Source organism: Emydura macquarii, unplaced genomic scaffold (genome assembly GCF_026122565.2).
Source record: "Emydura macquarii macquarii isolate MOO-44397 ecotype Brisbane River unplaced genomic scaffold, CSIRO-AGI_Emac_v2 contig_3348, whole genome shotgun sequence".
Lineage (NCBI taxonomy): Eukaryota > Metazoa > Chordata > Testudines > Chelidae > Emydura > Emydura macquarii.
This window is the reverse complement of record NW_027133485.1, coordinates 2,835,999-2,855,748: the sequence shown is the minus strand read 5'-3', so window position 1 is coordinate 2,855,748 and position 19,750 is coordinate 2,835,999. Positions and strand designations below refer to the sequence as shown.

Sequence of the window (19,750 nt, the reverse complement as noted above, 5' to 3'; positions counted from 1 at the left end):
GGAAACTTTAGCATGCATAGACACATGGACAAATACAAATTAGCATATTTTCCCATCACTGTGCATTGGATTCACATAGGCAAGTCCCATAAACACTATTGGGAATTACCAGTTTAAATCCCCATCAGGTGGAGTGTGGACTCAAGATGTATTGTCTACTTATTTCTAAATGTGGCAGTAGTGATTGACAGTAGGTCTTGGACTTTTCACATTAATGCACACTTGACTTGCCGATAACTGATTTGGTATTTGTTTTGCAAGATTATTAGCCAAGATTTTTGTTGTTTACCATGACTATTGAGCAAACAGTTTAAGAAAAAATGAATTCTTCCAAAATTCTTAATGAGTTTTTCAGTAATCATTTACTTTGCTGGGGTGTTATGAGGCTTAATTTCTTAACATTTGTAATATACTTTGAGATGGTCAGGTGGAGGATATTGGGAAAACAAAACTTTATTTGAAAAGTGGTTATTATTTAACAAAACATTTAAATTACCAGCAACACAAAGAAGAATGAAGTTATATGTCCTCAACCATTCTCCATACAATTGCCTCTTACTAGCTACTTGCTGAGAATCAACACATTCTCAGATGATGTTGGTCTTAATCTTTTTTTGTTTATATTTCATTTACTTCCTTTGGAAGACATTCTCTATCCTAATATGTCTGTGCACATATGTGTTTGGTGGGGGCAGACAGAACTGTTCCCAGTATCCAGTCACAGTCATAACTTTAGTTCATAATGTCAAGTTTTACTATTCTCTATTCCAGAGGTTCCCAAGCTTTTTTTTGCTGAGCTCCACCTTTAGAGATTCATATCCCATGCACACCTCTTCTTTCTAAGAAATGAGGTGTTGTGGGGGAAAGGGTGCCTGGTAGCCAGGAGGACTACTTACCGTGTGGCAATTGAGGAAGCTTTCTGTGATCTGCAGTGATTTGGCAGTCTTGGGTGCTGCAGCTCGACTCCCTGCTTGTCTCATTCTTCCCCCTGTGTAGGGAAAGTAAACGGGGCAGTGCTATAGGCCGGGGTCAGGAGAGGAACCCCTCCTAACCCTGCCCTTCAGCGTGGCTCTGTTTGTATCTATCCCCCGTGCAGGCTCTGTCCTGCAGCAGAAGTTGATGGGGCCCGGTACCCTGGGGCCATACTGAAGAGCTCAAGTCAAGAGGAGGCTCTGTCCAGCAGGGGGTCAGTACTTCCTGGATGCAGCCTTCGGTTCCCTGCCAACCACCCAAGCAGAGGAGGGTAACTAGTGGTGATTGCAGTAGCCATGGCAGTGGGGGAGCAAGACAGGCAGAGAGCCTGGTCCCAGCAGCTGAGACTACACAGACAGAGCCCCCTCTTGATTCCAGCCCGTCAGCAGGGCCCAGTCAGGTCCTCACAACCCGCATGCTTTGAAAACCTCTACTCTAAACCAAGTGTTTCCCAATGTCTGATCCTCTGATGTCTTTCCAAATATTGCCACCTGTCAAGCACTGTGCCTCCTCCCCAGGCTAACCACATCTGGCTTAAGTTTTTAATGGGATTTTCAAGTACATGTTATGTAACGTATAAACATTGCATAAGGCATTTTTTCAGTGTCTGAAAAATGGAATAGTGCTTATATACCAAAGTTTGTTTTTCTTTCTTTTACAAGATTTTTAACAATTGGCTGCTTTGCCCTTGTGTAGTTTCATTGTTTTTTTTTTTTTTTTCTCGTTATGATGACCCTGAGTCATCTGCTTTGTACTTGTCACTGAGTTAGGCAGTACTGAAATCTTTTTAGAAAGAGATTTTAAAAAAGCTCAACTGCCCTGTTTACAACTTCTGGTGAGGATGTGTTAATATTAATGAACCCAGCAAATCATACTCATGCTTTATAGTATTAGGAGTAAGTAACTCTTGTGCTCTAGTATTTTTGGTTCTTATATTTATTTTCACTGACCTTACAACATCCTAAGGCATGAGGGTAAATGACTTACTGATGTGATGTGGGAATGTTAGCTGTCATCCGAACATTTCATTTACTTGTTATTTTACTGGGTTTTGAATCACAAATTGTAAGTCAGTGACACAAATTTTTGTAATATACAAACAAGTGTGCAAATATTTTTAAAAGCAAGCCATTGTAAGCACATGTACATTTATCGGGGCAGTTGTGGATGGGAATTAACTGACAGCATACACATGCAAGGTTATGTTTTTTAAGTGACTTGCCCAATGACAATCTACATCTCAAGCACAAAAAGAAGGTAATCACAATTGGAATTCGGTTACAATTGTTTAAAATTAAGTTGAACTAAATTAAGCTTGTAATTGTGTGGACTTGTTTTTATATTCAGTTACCAGTCATGAATCTTCATTCCTCAGTTTGTGTCAGTTCCGAAGAATATCACTTATATTCTGTACTGCTCTTCAGGAAAAATTCATACTAGACATGCATATTTTTCCTGAAGTGCAGCATGGGGTGCACTTGAATGAGTGGATCTAGAGAAGGAATTTGGCAAAGTAGTGGTATTTGTTTCTTTTGCTGCTCAGTACTGTTTTGCAGGGGAGCTGAGGCTGGAAGCCCATTTTTATGTTTAGCTCTGGATTGGGTATACCATTAACAGCACTCAGGATTTTAAAGTGTAGGCCAGGAACTTGCCTAATGAGGAGTAACTGAATCTTAATTTGTTTCTGGTTTTTTGTTGTCTCATGCAGCTGGGTATTAGGATTTTGCTAACCTGAACAAAAGAAATAAAGGATGGGGTACCATCATTTCCTTCAGTCATGGCCACATAGGTTAGGATATAAGTCTTACAATGTGTGGTTTGATTACGGGGAAGAGGAATGCCTGGCACAAATATTTGGTTTAGGAAAACACTTTCCAGAGAGTGTGGTTTTAAGAGCCCACCATATTATATTTTTTCTCCTTCTGCCTCCTTGCCCTCTTGTTCTCAGTGCCTGACTATAGTTAAGGAATTGCCTCTTCAAGTTGGCCATTTGAGGTGCACTAACTGGGTTTTGATAAATGCTCTTACCGTTTACATTTAATTAGCTAAGAATAATGAATAATGTTAAGAAGATGCTATGCTCTGATTCTGCCAGCTGCAGTAGTAGTACTTCATATGTATGTGAGCCTTCCATAAACTATGGAATGCATGCTCTTTGTAACCGTATTATTATAAGATATTGGGTCATTTATACTGAGTATTTTTTGGTAGAAGAATGTGGCCTGGATGTTTTCTAGTAGGTATCTTTTGCTCTCATTTATGTTTGTGTTGCTAAAATGAATCTGGAGCAGTTAATTCCAGAGCTGCTGCTTCTTGTTAGATTGGTGTCAAACACAGTAAAGCACCCAATCTCTGCTTTGGGTGCTCTTGTTGCCAAAGCATAGTCTGTGTGAACATTTAATTTGGTGCTCAATGTTTTCATGCTTTTACTTTCGGTCTTGTATTGAGATTTCTGGTTGTGTTGGCTTTGGTTTTGGATATATCTTTCTGTGCAATACAAACTTTGCTTTGTAGCTCTTGTTCTCCTCTGTTCCCCAACACACAACTCCTCTCAAAGTAAAGGGAAATGACCATTTCTGGAGGATTATATGAGATTAATCAAATGGCAAATAAGACGGTTTTCCCCAGCACTTGACATTTTAACTCTTGTAAGAGAAGCAAGTGGGCAGGAACTGTACAATCTGCGTCACTGAGTAGGAGTAGAGGGGAGAGTTTTTAACTGACTTAATTGAATGCTGCAAATCATGACATTTGTATGATGAGTAATTTTCAAAACTCCAAAGGAACTCAAATAAAATTAGGTTTATAGTCTGTTTCTTGACGGGAAAGAAGTATCTGCAAGCAAAGTTTTCAAGTTGTAATTTTTGGAGACTGTTCGTTCTTATTGCGTGCTTGATTCTGGGCAAGGCATATGTAACCCAGTTCCTGTGCTGAAGATCTTAGTCTGAAAAACGGACAAAGAAAAGATACTTTGAGAGCCAGAAGAGGTATTAACTTAGTATGCTCGATAAATTAGTCAGAGACATACTTTTGTACAGATTTAGAAAGCACCTTTCTTCTCCTGTTTCAGATATTATTGGTTTATAAAATAATATCTATAACTGTTTAAGTAATTGTAATTTGTTTGTTTTGTAGTGAAACACACTGCCACTGCTTGAAACTCTTCAGCTATGCCTCTCTTCTGAGTCAATGAGTTTTGGCAAATGCAGCTATCTTACTGTTACTTTTACTGTTTATTCACTCAGCTTTGTTGGCTGAAAATGGTAATTTCTGCCTTCCAGGATCATGCCCATCAGATCATTGGTCTGCAGATTTTACTGTGTCAACAAGCGAAGTACATGAGTCTTGGCCTGTATAGACTATCCTGTGATTTCTACTGCATCTCCGTCCATTACCGCTACGATGGTCTGTAAACAGGCTTTTAAAACTATTTCCATTTTAATAGTGGCTAAAATGGACTTTCCACAATAATGAACTGTCAAAAGAAAATGCACACTTTTGATGGTTTGCTAAGAAATTCCCACTTTTGCTCACAGCAGTCATAGAATTTAAAGTCCTCTCCTCTCCCCCCTCCACTCCCAAATTTCCTTCATGGGGAGATTAGGGGGATAGGTAGGTCTGCTTGCTATCACTAGTTTGCGAGCTGGTGACTTAAACAGAACGTGAGCTTTTGAATGCCATCCCATGTTGCATGTTACTTGAGGGTCAACTCACACTGCTCATTGAAACCCTTTGTCTTCCTCTAGGAAGCTGATGGGCAGAGTGGATTGATTTAAATCGGCAATTTAAATAATTGATTTAAATAATGATTTAAATCACCAGGAGAAAATCATTGATTTAAATCAAGTTCCCCACTGATACTTCTTCATATATTTCTTGAACAATGGTGCAAATCTGATCACTAAAACATGTTAATTTACAACTCAGTGCAGCATTTTACAACATCTAGGAGGGTACACTTTGTGTAATTTTTTAGATAACTTGTTTTTTATTAATTTAGAAATAGTACATAATATTCATTACCTGTGTCAAGCTGCAGATGCAGCAGCAATACATTAGGAATGGTAAGAACTATATCACACACACGATAGCACTTATATTTTATTAAACTAAATCTTAAATATTACATAATTGTTTCCCATTTGCAATTGCAGCAGTCTCCTGAGTTGCCAGCTGATGGCTGTCCTTAAACTCTTTTTTTTTTTTTTTTTTTTTTTAATTTTCAAATTTTATTAACTCTAATAGACAAGTCATCACAACACTAAACGTACTCTGTCCTTAAAACTTCTACAACTAGCTTTCATCTTCCACACTTCCACTGTCATTTTTATTCATAGACTGAAACAGAAATACAAGTTTTCCTGCTTTTTCTATTCCCAGTCAATTTCTTAGCTTTGGTGAATAATACCAAACAATGAAAATATTCTCTCTCTGCCTCTCTGTTTCTTTCTTGCAACTAGGCCCTGCATCTCTTTCTTGCACTGCTTACACTTGACACATTTTCCTTTTTTACCCAGGGAAGGAATTTCTTCAAAATATTCCCAGATAGGGTCTCTGTGACGCACAGAAGCCATGACAGTTTTTCTGTGGCAAAAGTGTGGGGGAATATATGAAGCTGTGTATATACTGAATAATGGACTTCTCTTTTTCTTTCCAGTCCACTTCACTGTTCCTTTCTACTCTGCCTCGGTCCTTTGTCTCTGTGTCTTTAAGACAGTGTCTTAACTAACTCCTCTGCTTTGCTTGGCCCAGCTCCACCACCACATAAGCACAGAACAGCAACAATCCTGTCCAGCCTGTGTCTTTCTTTGCACATATGACTTTAGTCTACTGAGAAACAGAAACTGAAAGTCCAGAACTTTCAAGAAGCAAGAGCTGGTAGTTAGGCTGGACAGACTAGAGCCTTTAGTTCATTTTTATAAGACTGTAAGTGTAGGTTTAGCATGGTGGTGATGAGATTTAATTGTAAATGTTATTTTTTAAATGAGAGAGAAATTTAGTATTTTATTGATGATTTAAAAAAAACATAATTGATTTTTATCCAGCTTGCCGATGGGTCAGTTGTATGGCCTTTTTTCACTGGTCTGGGTCTTGTGGTGCTGTCTTTTGTTAAACTTTGGCCTTTTCTTGCATTATATTTCTAATCATTTTATTCTCTTACTCACAATCTCTTTACGTCTTCTCCACTAAGTATGAGATTATACGTTTAAGGTTCTGAGAAGGCTTTTTGCTCTTCGGATATTATTGTATCACCTCCTTGGTTGTTCTACCCAGTGTATATGTACAAATGTAAAGAGCATATGCATTTTAACTGTGCTTCAATAGCACCAAGTATTAACTTCACCACATAGTTTAACCATTGTGTTCAGCCTCTAAACTGTATTGTTTCCTTTACAGGACCCGTTGGGGCACAGCCCCTTCTTATGGTGCCCAGACGTCCCGGCTATGGCACCATGGGCAAACCTATTAAATTGCTGGCAAACTGCTTCCAAGTTGAAATCCCAAAGATTGATGTCTACCTCTATGAGGTGGATATTAAACCAGATAAGTGTCCTCGGAGGGTGAACAGGTAAGTCGGTCACAAGAGTTGCAATTTAATCTAAACTATATTGAAATCTTCAAGCAACATAAGATTCTAGTGATGTAATTAAAAGCTATAGTTATTTTGCAGTAGTTTATTTTAAGAGATAGCAGTGACTTCTAATCAAGATATCTTCCACTGCATGCTCCCTGAAGCTTAGCAAACAGGAATTTGGTCCCAAGTGTGTTTCTCTGGGTTGTTTATAATATCATTGGGAGATGGTGGTATGTTGCAGAATCAAAGTAAATAAATAAGCTGGAATATACTGCACTGGCTAACAATATGAAAGGCAAATAGTAATTTATTTTTAGAAATCATCGAGTTTTAAATGACTGAATCAACTAAATCTCTTGGTGGTCTGCTTAATTTTCTACGTTTGTGGTTAAATAGGAAAATGTTCACTTCTGCTGCTATTCTAAAACAAGAATTCATCTAATGCCAGCTGTGCTTTTGTCCTGGGTTCAGTTCAGAATTGCCTTCACAAAAACTAAGGGTGAACTATAATCAAACTGTAACTGATGTTCAGCATTATCTTGAATCAACCACAGCTCACTTTTTCTTTTATGTAGAAACTATAAGACCAATAAGCTGGATATAGTTAGGTTTTGATTTGGTTCAGAAAGGTCAAACTGGATTCTCTTGTCAAACAAATTTGGTGTACTTCACACATTGAGTTTGTTCATCTGACATAATAAAAGACTACCCTAAAATACTGAATTATAAATATAAAATTCTATCCCATTCTGCAGTGGTGTTGTGTATAAATAAAGCTGAGTACTTGTTGCTTGGTCACTGTTGACTTAATTTCAGATTTTACAGAGTCAAATTTGAAACAAGGAATGTAGTGTTAAGTTATTCCATGTGATCTGGAAATCAAGCATACAGTTTAATACTATCTGTATCTGTCTGAGAACTCATTTGTGTGCTTTGTGCAGATTATGTGCATTATAGGCGAAGTTGGCAACAGTCCCTATAGCTAAGATAGTTTAAATTCTCATAAGACCCCATCTTCAGTTAATCATAACTTTGCCAAACTCTAACCAGTTGGGCTGAAATTTTCTGTGCCAGATGTCTGCCCCAAGCTGAATAATTTTTAAATTTTCAGCTCTTTCTAAAATGAAATTTGGTAAAAAAAAAAAAAAAAAATCTACATTTTCCCTATGTTAAATTTTTACCATTTGAGATACTCTGTGACACCTTTATATTTTGAAGAAGGTATTTGAAATTTGGCAGGGAGGGTGCTCTGGACTCAGAGGAGATGCCTTATGCTGTGCCTATAAAAATCTACCCAAATTAGGCTGTTACAAGTCTCCCAGAACTTGACACGTAAACATGTTGTGAGGTTTGTTAGAGTCTAGCAGTTACATTATATGAAGATTCTATATGCACTGAACATACAGTAGGCCAGGATTGCAGAGGCTGAGCAGGACTTTCTCTTTAATTGTTCTCCTAGGTGCTGGGGGCTGTTATGGTGCCAGGCATTGTAATTGAAAGCAGGAGACTTTCCTATGCTCACTGTTCCCCTGGATAGAACTCAGGCAGCATGAAAGGAAGAGGAAGTGGCTTGGGTGCAATTCAGAGGGGTAAGAACCAGTAAGAGGCCAGGACAGGCTGCAGGAGAACAGGTTGGGGAATATTGGTAGAAGGGTCTAACCACTCTCCTCTAGAACCTGGAATTGAACCCAGGTTTCTAGTTGGTGTATTCATACTCTGTTATCAAGCAAATAGCTGTGAACCCCACTAAGAAAATATCTCATCTTCCTGCTAGTGGCTGGTCCACACAGGGAATAAAAGCCAACTACTGCTATTAAAAGTTATTTCATTATCTTAATGGTAGAAGTCTTTGCTGTGTATCTAAAGGTTTCAACCCTGCTGATGACCCATGTGTTGGTCAATATGGGTCCACATGATGGAATTATTTAACTTTTTTTGTAAAGTAGGAAACAGCTTTTTAAAAAGAAAAGGGGGGGAGGGAAGTTAAATATGTCAAGGCTGCAGAGTGAAGTAGACAGTAGTTTAGTGCCAGAAATAAGGTTTCATGTACAGTCTAACACATCCCAATTGGGTGCTTGACTTGCCTTGAAGTACTTTTAATGTAATTTTTTGTAAGGAATATTTATTTTGTCTATCTTGTCCTTAATATCATGAGTGTTAGAGCAAAATACGTCTCTACAGTTCAGAAAGAATTAGGTTGGTCCATAATGTGCCAATAAAAAAGATGAATCATTCTATTATAACTTGTAAGGAAGATGAATAACTTTATATTTCCTGTCTGCTTCCTCTGGATTGAATGGTTTTGATGGAAAGAGAGTGAAATGCTTTTTTCTTCATGTCCCATGTAGTGCATTTTGCCAATTGGCAAGTAGGGTAGTTTGCACAATAATGAAGTAAAAGACCAATTTCTACAGCTATGACCTACATAATAAAAAAGGAAGGCGGGGGAAAAAAAAAAGAGGAAGAATGAAAAAGAGAGCCTCCTCCCTCATGATTTCCTTTAGGTTTTTCATCTATCTATTGTAGATAGCTTGTTGATTCTGCAAGTCTACCCCTCTTCCTAATTTGATCTGAGGATCTGATAATCCTGATTGTCAGTATCTGTTTCAGATGAATATTTTTCAGCGTTCCAGTGTTGTTGTAGCCCATATTGGTCTCAGGATATGAGACAGACAAGGAGGGTGAGATAATACTGTCTACTGGACCAACTTCTGTTAATGAAAGAGACGAGCTTTGAGCACTCTGTGGAGCTTGAAAGTTTCTCTTTCATCAACAGAAGTTGGTCCAGTAGACGATATTACCTCACCTACCTTGTCTCTCCAGTATTTTTCAGCTGACAAGTGCTGCAGTTATGGCACCTTATAAATACTAAAAGATAGTAAATCACCAAAACTGGGGTTTATTATAGAAACACCAACACTTGACAATGCATTTGTAAGTTTACTCTGGTTGTTGGCATATTGCTTCATCAAATGAAAGTTGTGATAGAATCATAATCCTCCGGATTCAGAAGAAATATAAACTACCCTGATCTAAATTTCTCTTAGATTGATTTCAGATGGCTTCATAGGATTCTGTTTAGTGCCTTGTGAGGTGGTAAGTCTGGCCACTAGTAACTGCCACTAACCTGTAAATGAGGACTTCTGCAGTACAAGCTAAAGAAGTGCCTTCATTATTTGTCACACTGATCTGATTTGGAGGAAAGTACCCAACAAAAAACTGACTGCTGGGAAGCTTTACTTTCAGTTGCAGCCCTGTAAGTGCTAAAGCTCTTGAGAGAACCACATCAAAGAGAGAGTGCAAAAACAAACAGTGTATCTAGTTAATTCTCACTTAAAAGATGGGAAATTTTACAGAAGTCTGAGTATCACATATGACTTGAAATAAACTATTGTGGAGTAATATCAAAGTAGAGCATTTTAAAAAAAATTCCTATTTGCTTTTTACTGTGGTCTCACTTATTAAAGTATGTTTGCAATGCTGTAGGTAAGGATTTGTGAGAACTTCTTTGATTGGTTATGCACTGTAGTTTGGCCCTATGTGTTTTTAAAATAGTCTCAGGCTATGATAGAGAGAGTTTGTCAAAATATTTGGTTTGGCTACTTAGCATATGTCTTTGTGACCATCGGTAGGGCTGATAGACACTTCCAGTAAGAAGACCCTGTTTTCAATTGCTTGTAACTTTGCCAAACTTTAACCATTCACACAGAAATCTTTCATACTGGATGCCTCCCTCAGGCGAACATTTTGGAAAATTTTGGCCCAAATGGTTTATTCATTTTCAGGAACAAGGATATAGAAATTTTTTTGCCTATATTTAAAAAAAATCCTGAGACCTTTTCTTTGAAATGCTCTAGCTTTGAGCAGGAATTTGAAATTTGGCAGGGGTCTGGCTTTTATGTTAGGAATGTGCCTTTTGCTGTCCCTGTAAAAATCCACTCAGATTTGACCATTGAAAAATCGCAGTTTGCACATTCTCAGTAGTCTCGTCCTAGATTTTAGCAGCTAAAATCTTCGAAGGTTATCCTCACTGAGCATACGCAAGCCTCTCACAACTCCTAGTGTTGACAAGACTATATGTGCCATCTTCACATGGCTACTAAGCATGCTCTAGGACAGGGCTATAGGAGCTCAGAGGGACTTTACCTGTAATGGCTGCTCCCAGCAGCTGTGGGCCAGGCACCGGAACTGAGAGCACAGAACTGGAACACTCTCTCCTCTGCGCCTGCTGGCACCCACGCAGCATGGAGGAGAAAGCCATCAGATTAGAATGCAGAAGGAACAAAAGTGGGCTGGGTGTGCAGTTAGGGGTCCATCTCTGTACACCTTCATGAAAGTTCTCCATTTGGAATCTAGTTAACAATTCTGCTGGTGAACCAGTAGAAAAATCAGTTCATTTTCTTTCGGCTGCTGGCTCTTTATTACTTTTCCATATGAATAATGCACTGATTTTGTCACCAAACTGAGCCTGTGTGACTCCAATACAATCAGCAGCTCTGACTGTAAAGAGACTTTTATTGTCAAATTCAACTATAATCATGTTTGAAAGACTCAAAAAGTTTTATATTTTAAATTTCATGATAAACTTAAATACTAACTGTTACTGTGTTTCCTATTCCAAACTTCCCCATGAAATCTGCTGTCTTTGAAATTCTGCTTGTGCTTAGTAGCTTTGTTTATAGCAGTTTACACTAAATGTTCTGTCAGTTTAAAAATGTCAGCAGCCTTTGTATATGTGTAAAAAAAATATATATATATAAATGTAGCAGATATTCGTTAAACACAAGTGTTGAAATCTTCAATATATAGTAAGTGCTACAGATTGCAGTAATGAGCCCAATAAAGGGGCATTGTGCCTGCAGAACAAATGAGTGGATGGCCAGAGAATGTTCTGCTGACTGCAAAGGGAGACTGGCCGCTACTACTTGCGCTACATATGAGTTAACAAAAAAACAAAATGCCTTTTCCTTTGAACAACTGCCTTTGGAAATATACTTCCTGGTCTCTTGCAGGCTTTCTCAAATGTTTTGAATGAGAGTATATCTTGGTATATAAACTGTAGTAGTGCCTCTTCTGTTTCCCTTCTCACTTCTCTTTGCTGTATTTTTCCTTAATACTCTTTCCCTGTTCAATTTATCAGTGCTGGTCTTTGAAGTCCACAGTCCAGATGAGATCAATGGAGTAAAGTTGCAGTTCAAAACTATTAGATGAGACATAGCTCTGTTGGTAAAAGGATATAGAAGCTGGCTTCCTCTTTTCCCACTTTTCTCCACCTTCTGTATCTCTCTTGTTTAGCTTTTGTCACAGGTTGCAAATTGGAATTTATTGAAACATTGGCATTGCATACTTTATAGTCTGTGATGTATGCTGGACATAGTGGAGTGAAGTGACAGTGCATCGAAGTATAGGGAGGGGATTTTCAGATAAGAGGGACTTTATTGTGGTATGCAAGAAGAGTCATTAGTAATAGAACAACACTAAAAAGGTCTTGTTACAGTGCACTGACATACACATTTCTAGTGTTTTTATGAAAGATTTTAGTCTGTTACAGAACCCTCAAAATGGAGAGAATTGCAAAATGGATGTCAGTTTAATGTTATTTCTTGGCCTTGGAGAAATTACTTTGGGAAAATTTAAATGCTGTTACTAATTTTGCCTAAAAAGGGAAGCAAAGAGTTTGTCATTTTGTGGAAATACTTTGGGTTCATATTATGCATTCAGGAAGGGTCATATAAGTAAACTTCTCTTTGGGAACAAAAAATGCAAATTAAGTGTTTTCTCCCATTCTCTATTGTAATTTAAGAACAGGAGCACTTAGAATGCTATAGCTCACAAAAAATCCTTATTCTTAGCAGAGTAAGAACCAGCTGCAAGGCCATTGAGAAGATAAATAGTTTTTTGTAACATTTGATGCGCGCTTTAGTCAGAGGAGTTGCAAAAGAGGGAAAGTCCCCTGGACTCCTTATGTACCTACCTGAATCTATTACAACTTGTGTGGGGGATGAAAAAAAATGTGGATATGTCTGTAGTGGCAGCTTTCTTATAGTATTCAGTGTATATATGCAGTTATTGTATTTTTCATTTATAAATCTTAACTGCTATTAAAGAAAATCAGACTAAACCAAAATCATACTCAAGTTTGATCACTTGTTAGCTTGCCTGAGGGTGGGATCCCAGTGTAGGGACTTAAAAAGGATTTAAAAAACATTTAAGGATTTAAAGAAGGCCAACATTCTTGGGTATTTGTAATACTGAAGCAGCCTGGAGTAGACAGTATCCAACTCCTTTTGTAGATTGAAATACAGATGAACACATTTTTGGATGAACTAAAACATTCAACATTGTATGGTTTCCAGGAATGAGCATAACCACCAGTTGTAAGGTTGAGTATGTGTGTGGAAAGTATGAAGGCCGTTGTTTGCAGTGATACTATCTTTCATGATTATTTATTTGTAGGTATTTCCATTCTCTTATAATGGTGCCTTTTTTTAGGGAGGTGGTGGACTCCATGGTGCAGCATTTTAAAGTGACAATATTTGGGGACCGTAGACCAGTTTATGATGGGAAGAGAAGTCTTTATACAGCCAATCCGCTCCCTGTAGCAACCACTGGGGTAAGACATATTGTTACTTTTCCATTATTCTACACAGCTGTCAGAAAAACAAGAATTTCTTTCTAAAATGTTAGCATCAGAAATATTGAAAATACCCTAAGGTATCGGGAATGCAATAAAACCTTAATGTACACCCTTGTGATCCACAAACCCAATAATATACAGAAAATAATAATCTTTACCATCTTCTCAGAAAATATTTATTAGGGTTCAATATTTTTTTATAGTGAGATCTCATATTAAATACTCAGTTTTACAAAATATACGATATAGTAAATTCACTTACTATGAAGTACTAAGTGAACTACAGTTCTTTGAAGATTTTGTGGTACTTGTGATCAAGACCCCACACCTTACCATCTAAGTATGTACAATGTTTGTATGCTGATATTTGTGTTTTGACCACTTGTTTAATATGGGTATTTATTAGTAGCAGTATTATTAAACCATCACAGATAAGCTGTCAATTTAAAATTCTCTTAAGATAATGAGTTCATACTTTGTGGCTAACTTGACAGTACATGAACATGAATTACATAATTAAGACCACGTAAGCAACCAGAAGTAGTAGATTTTTTTTTAAACAAACACCCAGGTTATGCTAAAAAACATAGTTATCTAGAAGAATTAATATGAATTTTTGGGATTCACAAATTTGTTGTTTCCAGTTTCCTGGGTTTATCCTCTCTCAGTCCAGTCCAAAACCTTGGCCTTAATAGTTTTTCAGTCTGTGTTTAATCTGTGTGTGTTCTACCAGACATGATCACAAACCGTGTTCAGAAATAGTGATATAGGCTGCCAGGGGCAAAGAGGGACAGAGTTAGTCTATAGCATGTTGATAGTTGCAGTAGCACAGAAGTTTGAAATAAAAACATTTCTCTGCTCCTCCTTCCCCTCCCTCCTGTGGGGCGGGGAAATAGTGTAATAGAGTGCTGGCAGATTGATAGAACCATTCTTTTTGAACAGTTCCTTACATAGCTCAAAACGTTTAAGTGTTGACAGGATCTTGACCTCTGCTTTTGGTTATTTTATAGGCTCTAAATCCCAAGAGCTGCTACAAAGTATCATCATCACTTTAAACTTTTTCCACTCAGTTTATATGGTTCTTCCTCCTTGTCTCAGATTTACCCTTCTACTTTCCCATCCCTGTCAAATAAAAACAAAAATGTTCCATCTCCCCAATTCTGACTTCAGACTGTGGATAGCCTATATTTGTCCCAGTCCTAACAGTCTGAAAGCAGCATTTGCAGTCAAGACCTCTTTTTATCTCACTTGCCTTTTAAATGGATCTTGTTTTCTGCTCTCCCAATTCCCTTCAACAGGTAGATTTGGATGTAACATTACCAGGAGAAGGTGGAAAAGATCGTCCCTTCAAGGTGTCAATAAAGTTTGTTTCTCGGGTGAGCTGGCACTTGCTGCATGAAGTTTTGACGGGAAGGACCTTACCTGAGCCTCTGGAACTAGACAAACCAATCAGCACTAACCCTGTTCATGCTGTTGATGTGGTGCTACGACACCTACCCTCCATGAAGTAGGTTCTCTGATCTTCGTTTCCTTTCTCCTTTTTGCCTTTTTTAAGCTTTGGGGTGATGTCCATTCATATTTCTGCACAAACATGGCAGGAGGAAAATGATTAAGCCATTTCCTACATGCAGTACATCTTACTGGTGAGCCTGTGCAGATTCCTGGTCTGAATCAATTGGAGCTAGTGTTGTCTAAGTGTACATATTTGTGCGGGAGGGTCAGAGCCAGAACAGGTAATACTGAAGACTTTCCACAGTGGATTATTCACGACAGTGTCTTCCTTCAAAAAATGGTTAAGGACTTGTTCTGGATCTTCAAGTCAAATGTAAGAAATCTGAAACAAAGTAATAATGGTTATAATATACTGTAGCATTGCATCTCTTGTGTACTCAAGCTTAGCGGTAGCTCCACATAACTTGTGATGTGCCTTATCTGAAAGCATGTGCCTTTTTAATTCATTGACGTTTCATAAAGCTGCAACTTCATGTTTTGGATAAACAGTTGAGATTAGTTTTCTTTAACAGTATCTATTTTCCTCATCTCATGATTCTGAAACTTCAAAGAAGGCCAATCTTATTTTGATATACATTTTGCTTTATCTGTGTACTTGGGGTTACTTCATTTTTTAAAGTTTGCGTACTGATTTGAGGCACAAGGGGAGTTTTCTCTTATATAGCACAAAATGAAATACATTGGTGCAAACGTATATGTAACTTGCCAAAATGATCTTGTGGCTTTACCAAACTAAAATCCTTCAACTATCCCAAATTCCAGAGAAACGTAAAAGCTAATGACCTTTACCATAATATCATCCACCCCGAATGGTTGTATTATGGGAGGTTGTTGCACAACTATTATTCATCCTAAATGTAGACATGACTTTCCCAATTCTTTGCTTATCCCAAGCTTTGGGCAATAGAAAGTGAATTAGTGAGCTGGACTAACATCATCAATTTGGTAAAATACGCCCACTTTCATGCTAGCGCAAAAGAATATCTGAAAGACTGAATCCTATATAAACCAGACACTATTCTACAGAAGCACCCTACCGATAAACATTTGTGCTGTAGTAAAGATCATGCTGTGCTGAAATGAAATCATCTCTTCAGATCTTTAACTTTTAATTTTTAGTTTGCTCTAAAAATCAAAAATAGCTGTCATTTTAAAAAATTGTAATGCTTGCTTTGACTAAATTAAAAATAATAGAATAGAAACAGCAACACAGTAGAAACAGCAACATAGAGAATAGTGTTAAATTAGTCTCAAAATCATAGCCATACCTTGCTATATTTTGCAAGACATGGCTTACTTTTTGATATTGATGTACATGCACATCCATGTAATAATTTATGTCGTGGTGTAATCTTGTTGTAGAAGGCTTTTTAAATACTCTTGTGGAGGGCAGTAGCATATGCACATAGCTACTCTCTTTTTGTAGGTATACCCCTGTGGGCCGCTCCTTTTTCTCAGCTCCAGAGGGCTATGATCACCCTTTGGGAGGGGGCAGGGAAGTATGGTTTGGATTCCATCAGTCTGTTCGGCCTGCCATGTGGAAAATGATGCTTAATATTGATGGTAAGTAAATGATTTGTGTATAATAGAGGTGTGTGATGGAGAAGGCTACCTTTTAAGAATAAAAATGTCTGTGTTATGCACAAATCAACTTGTTGAACATCTGAGTTTCACTATAGAAATGTACATCTTGTTTGTGGGAATAGCTTTCAAAACTCGCAGAATAAAAGGATTTAATTGTTGGAAGATGTCCGCTCCCAAATTGAACTTTTTTCTCTCTGGTATAAATTAAGAAATTAATCTTAAAGTAAATAGCTAATTTCAAGTATTCTGGCACATATGCTAGAAAAATACAAAAATTAATCTCTTGTCTATTCAATTGCTTTATTTACATTTAGAGTTGCTACAAGATATATAACCAGATTTGGCTGTCACCTGAAAAGCTATTTATAAAATATGCAAATGGCTCAGTTTGAAGATTCTGCAGCTTTTATTGTGAAGTCATTACATAGAGCACAAATTATTTGTTTGGCTGAAGACTATATTTTCAATATTGTGACTTGGCTATAAGACTTTCTTTATAGTTTTGTGTTTATTATTATAAATATAAAAAATTACTACCAGGCTTAGTTCCTTTGCAGTGGGCTTAATTCATTCCTTTGGTTTTCCTGTAAAGATGATTTAAAAGTCCTAGCATTTATAAATCTGCATTTGCCATCAAAGTGTAAGCACTTGGCCAAAAGCTAGTTGTCCTAATCAAGAAATAAAAAGTGTGTTAATTAAGATATATATGTTTCCTCTGCATAAGGGAGTCTATCCACCAATACACGGGCAATGAGTTTGTCGGAAATCACTGTCAGTAACTAGACCAACCACTAAAAGTATGTTACCTTACAAACTTCAGGACAAATAAGTGATTCAATAGTAGTTCTTAGGTTTGATCTAGTCTCTAGTTAGATGAAGAGATCACAGTTGTTTGTTTACATTGAGCTACTTGAGATTGGCATTCTGTAGCTAATCAGAACTGTTCTGCAGCACAGATTAAAGACCTAACAGAAGACTTTTGAGAACAGTTGGTGTACTTGTTAGACAGAATATTCTACTGACTACAAGGATGTAAGCATTCATCTCAGGCACACGCATTTAAGGCATTTTTATGGAACGTGCTCTTTCTTTCTGAAGGATCTGGCTGAAAATGGCTTGTGCTGCTTAATCTGCTTGAAATATTTTGCCAACCTCTTGTGCCCATTGATCAGCATCTCATACAAACATTTTATTGTCTTCTTCCATGCGGAAGGCTTGCCTTGGCAATATCCCGCACACTCTGAACTCGAGGTTTGACTGTTGCAACATGTTTTATGTAGGGATGAAATCACATGCCCTAAAATGCTCTAAATAGTATAAAATTCAGCAGCCCATCTACTAAACAACGGATGTCCCTGTACACATTGCCCCAGTCCTCTATGCCGGATCGAGATTATGGACCTGTTCGTTTTAGGCAGTACTCTGTACTCCAAGACTATTGCTATTACGGTTTTCTAATAGTTTTAAGCTTTTCACTTTTTAATAATCACACATAAGGTAAGCCTTTGGTTCTGTTAGCTAGTTGCTGCAGTAACTTAAACAAGCAGCTTTCTTTCTTACACTTTAATTATGATTATATTGATTTCATCCTGGCAATATTAATATGGTGATGATAGTGTTAAATAGACTTTATCAAAAGATTGCAACTACGCAAAATTAATTTTCCCAACTAGGCAAACTCAAAGAAAACAGGAGAAGAGAGAAAAGGAAGGAAAGATACTCTGTTACAGCCAGAGGTGCATTGTTGGAGTTATGAGCTGAGACTGAAGCTTGTACCATTTTCCAGGCAGTCAGGAATACTATAGGTGTTCCATTAAGTTGGAGGCAGGGTCATTTTGATAGATTTTCTTTCTCTCTCCCCCTCCTTCCATCCCTCCCATTAGCAGGATTAGCAAAGGGTGCAATAAATGAGCAGGCAGATACCATATTTCGAGTAGCTAGAGTGCAGTGTTTAAAATCCAAGGTTTGTTGTGTTTATCCTCCTGATAGAAGTTATTCAGTTCTAGTGAAGATTACAGTGAATGTGCAACAGAATATCACAATAAAGTGAAATTCCTAAATAGAAATCATTTTGAGGTTTTTTTAACTGTAGATTATGGGAGGATCACTTTTTTCTAATTTGGTTTGAGATTAAAGATTAAATCTGCAATCAAATTATTGGAGTTTGTTTTGATCACTTACCTCATACGAGGTGCTTTGCAAAATATCTGTTCCCGTCAGTTTCACAAATTTTGTTACCATGGAGATGAACCACTGATTCCAGTTGTTGGGGGTGTAAGCTATTTGTGTTCATTCAGTAATCGACATCTGTAGGTGTCGGCTAAAGTGCGTCATACAAAGTTGGCGGCCTAATGGAGTGACGCGTATCTGAAGAATTTTTGTTGTTTTTGTATGGGAGACTTCGGTTTTTTAATGTCATTTCTGGAAACTTCATAAACTGCTAGTTAACTATTTAATATTGTAATATTTTTTGCTGTTTAAAGATTTAAATGTATTGCTCTGCCGTTTTATATTCAGCCTCAACTGAATGAAGGTATGGACAGAGTGGATAGCACCACCTAAAGTTAAAATTCTCTGACACTTCCACTATAAGTCCCTGTTTTCAGTTATAAATAACTTTGCCAAACTTCAACCATTTGGACTGAAATTTTCCATACACTGAATAAGGCAAGAGTCCTGTGGAAAAAATAGTACACACTAGTGTACTGGAATTTGTAATAACACATTTGGTCAGAGAAACATGAGGGCATTATTTAAAATCTAATTGAAAAATAACTTTCCAGACTCTCCCAGAGGAGAAATAAGCACACCCAGAAACCACAAAGTAATTTTATTGTCAACAACTCTGTTAACTGTGGATTAGTAAGGAGATTTTGAATTGCTTTTGCTTTTGGAGATCTGAGCTAGATGACAGTAGTGAACATATGAAGAAAATAATTGACATGAATAGTTCCAAACAAAGCCATGCCAAAAAAAAAAAAGATTTTTGAACTAATGTTTGGAGCTATCACATAGTTCACTCTGCTTGTGTGTTCTATCTTTTCCCCCACCATGTCTGTCTAGTCTATTTAGATTGTAAGCTCTTCGGGGCAGAGACCATCTACTACTCAGTGTTTGTACCGTGCCTAGCACTGTGGGGTCCCATTATTGGTTGGCACTTAGGCACTCCCACAGTAAAAATGATTAATAATATCTGATGTGTTACGTCACAGTTGGCAGCTAGAAAAAGATTTGTTCTTTGGCTTGCTGGCCTGTAGGTAGCATTTTTAATGTTAGTTCTAATATATGTCTACTTTAAAAGCATCTTGCCTTGCCTCTCCAGGGTTAGTAGAGGACAGTTTATAGCATTAGGACGTTGCTGCTCTCCTGTTCCTTTGTAAGACTGAACCAACTTTTCATGAAAAGTCCCTGGGCAGACTTTTTTGCTTTCATGTTAGAATAGTAGTCTCTTAACTAGAATAGTGCAGGTG

At 37.5% G+C, this 19,750-nt stretch overlaps 1 protein-coding gene across 2 annotated transcripts in view; it reads left to right on the top strand.

Annotated features, from left to right (window-relative positions):
• AGO3 (argonaute RISC catalytic component 3) overlaps window positions 1-19,750 on the top strand; it is a 51,982-nt gene that overhangs the window by 8,461 nt on the left and 23,771 nt on the right. For both annotated transcript variants that reach the window (XM_067533930.1, XM_067533929.1), the window contains exons 2-5: window positions 6,370-6,541; window positions 13,040-13,160; window positions 14,483-14,691; window positions 16,123-16,259. In XM_067533930.1, the coding sequence (XP_067390031.1) occupies window positions 6,370-6,541; window positions 13,040-13,160; window positions 14,483-14,691; window positions 16,123-16,259 (639 nt within the window). The remainder of the gene's footprint in view (window positions 1-6,369; window positions 6,542-13,039; window positions 13,161-14,482; window positions 14,692-16,122; window positions 16,260-19,750) is intronic.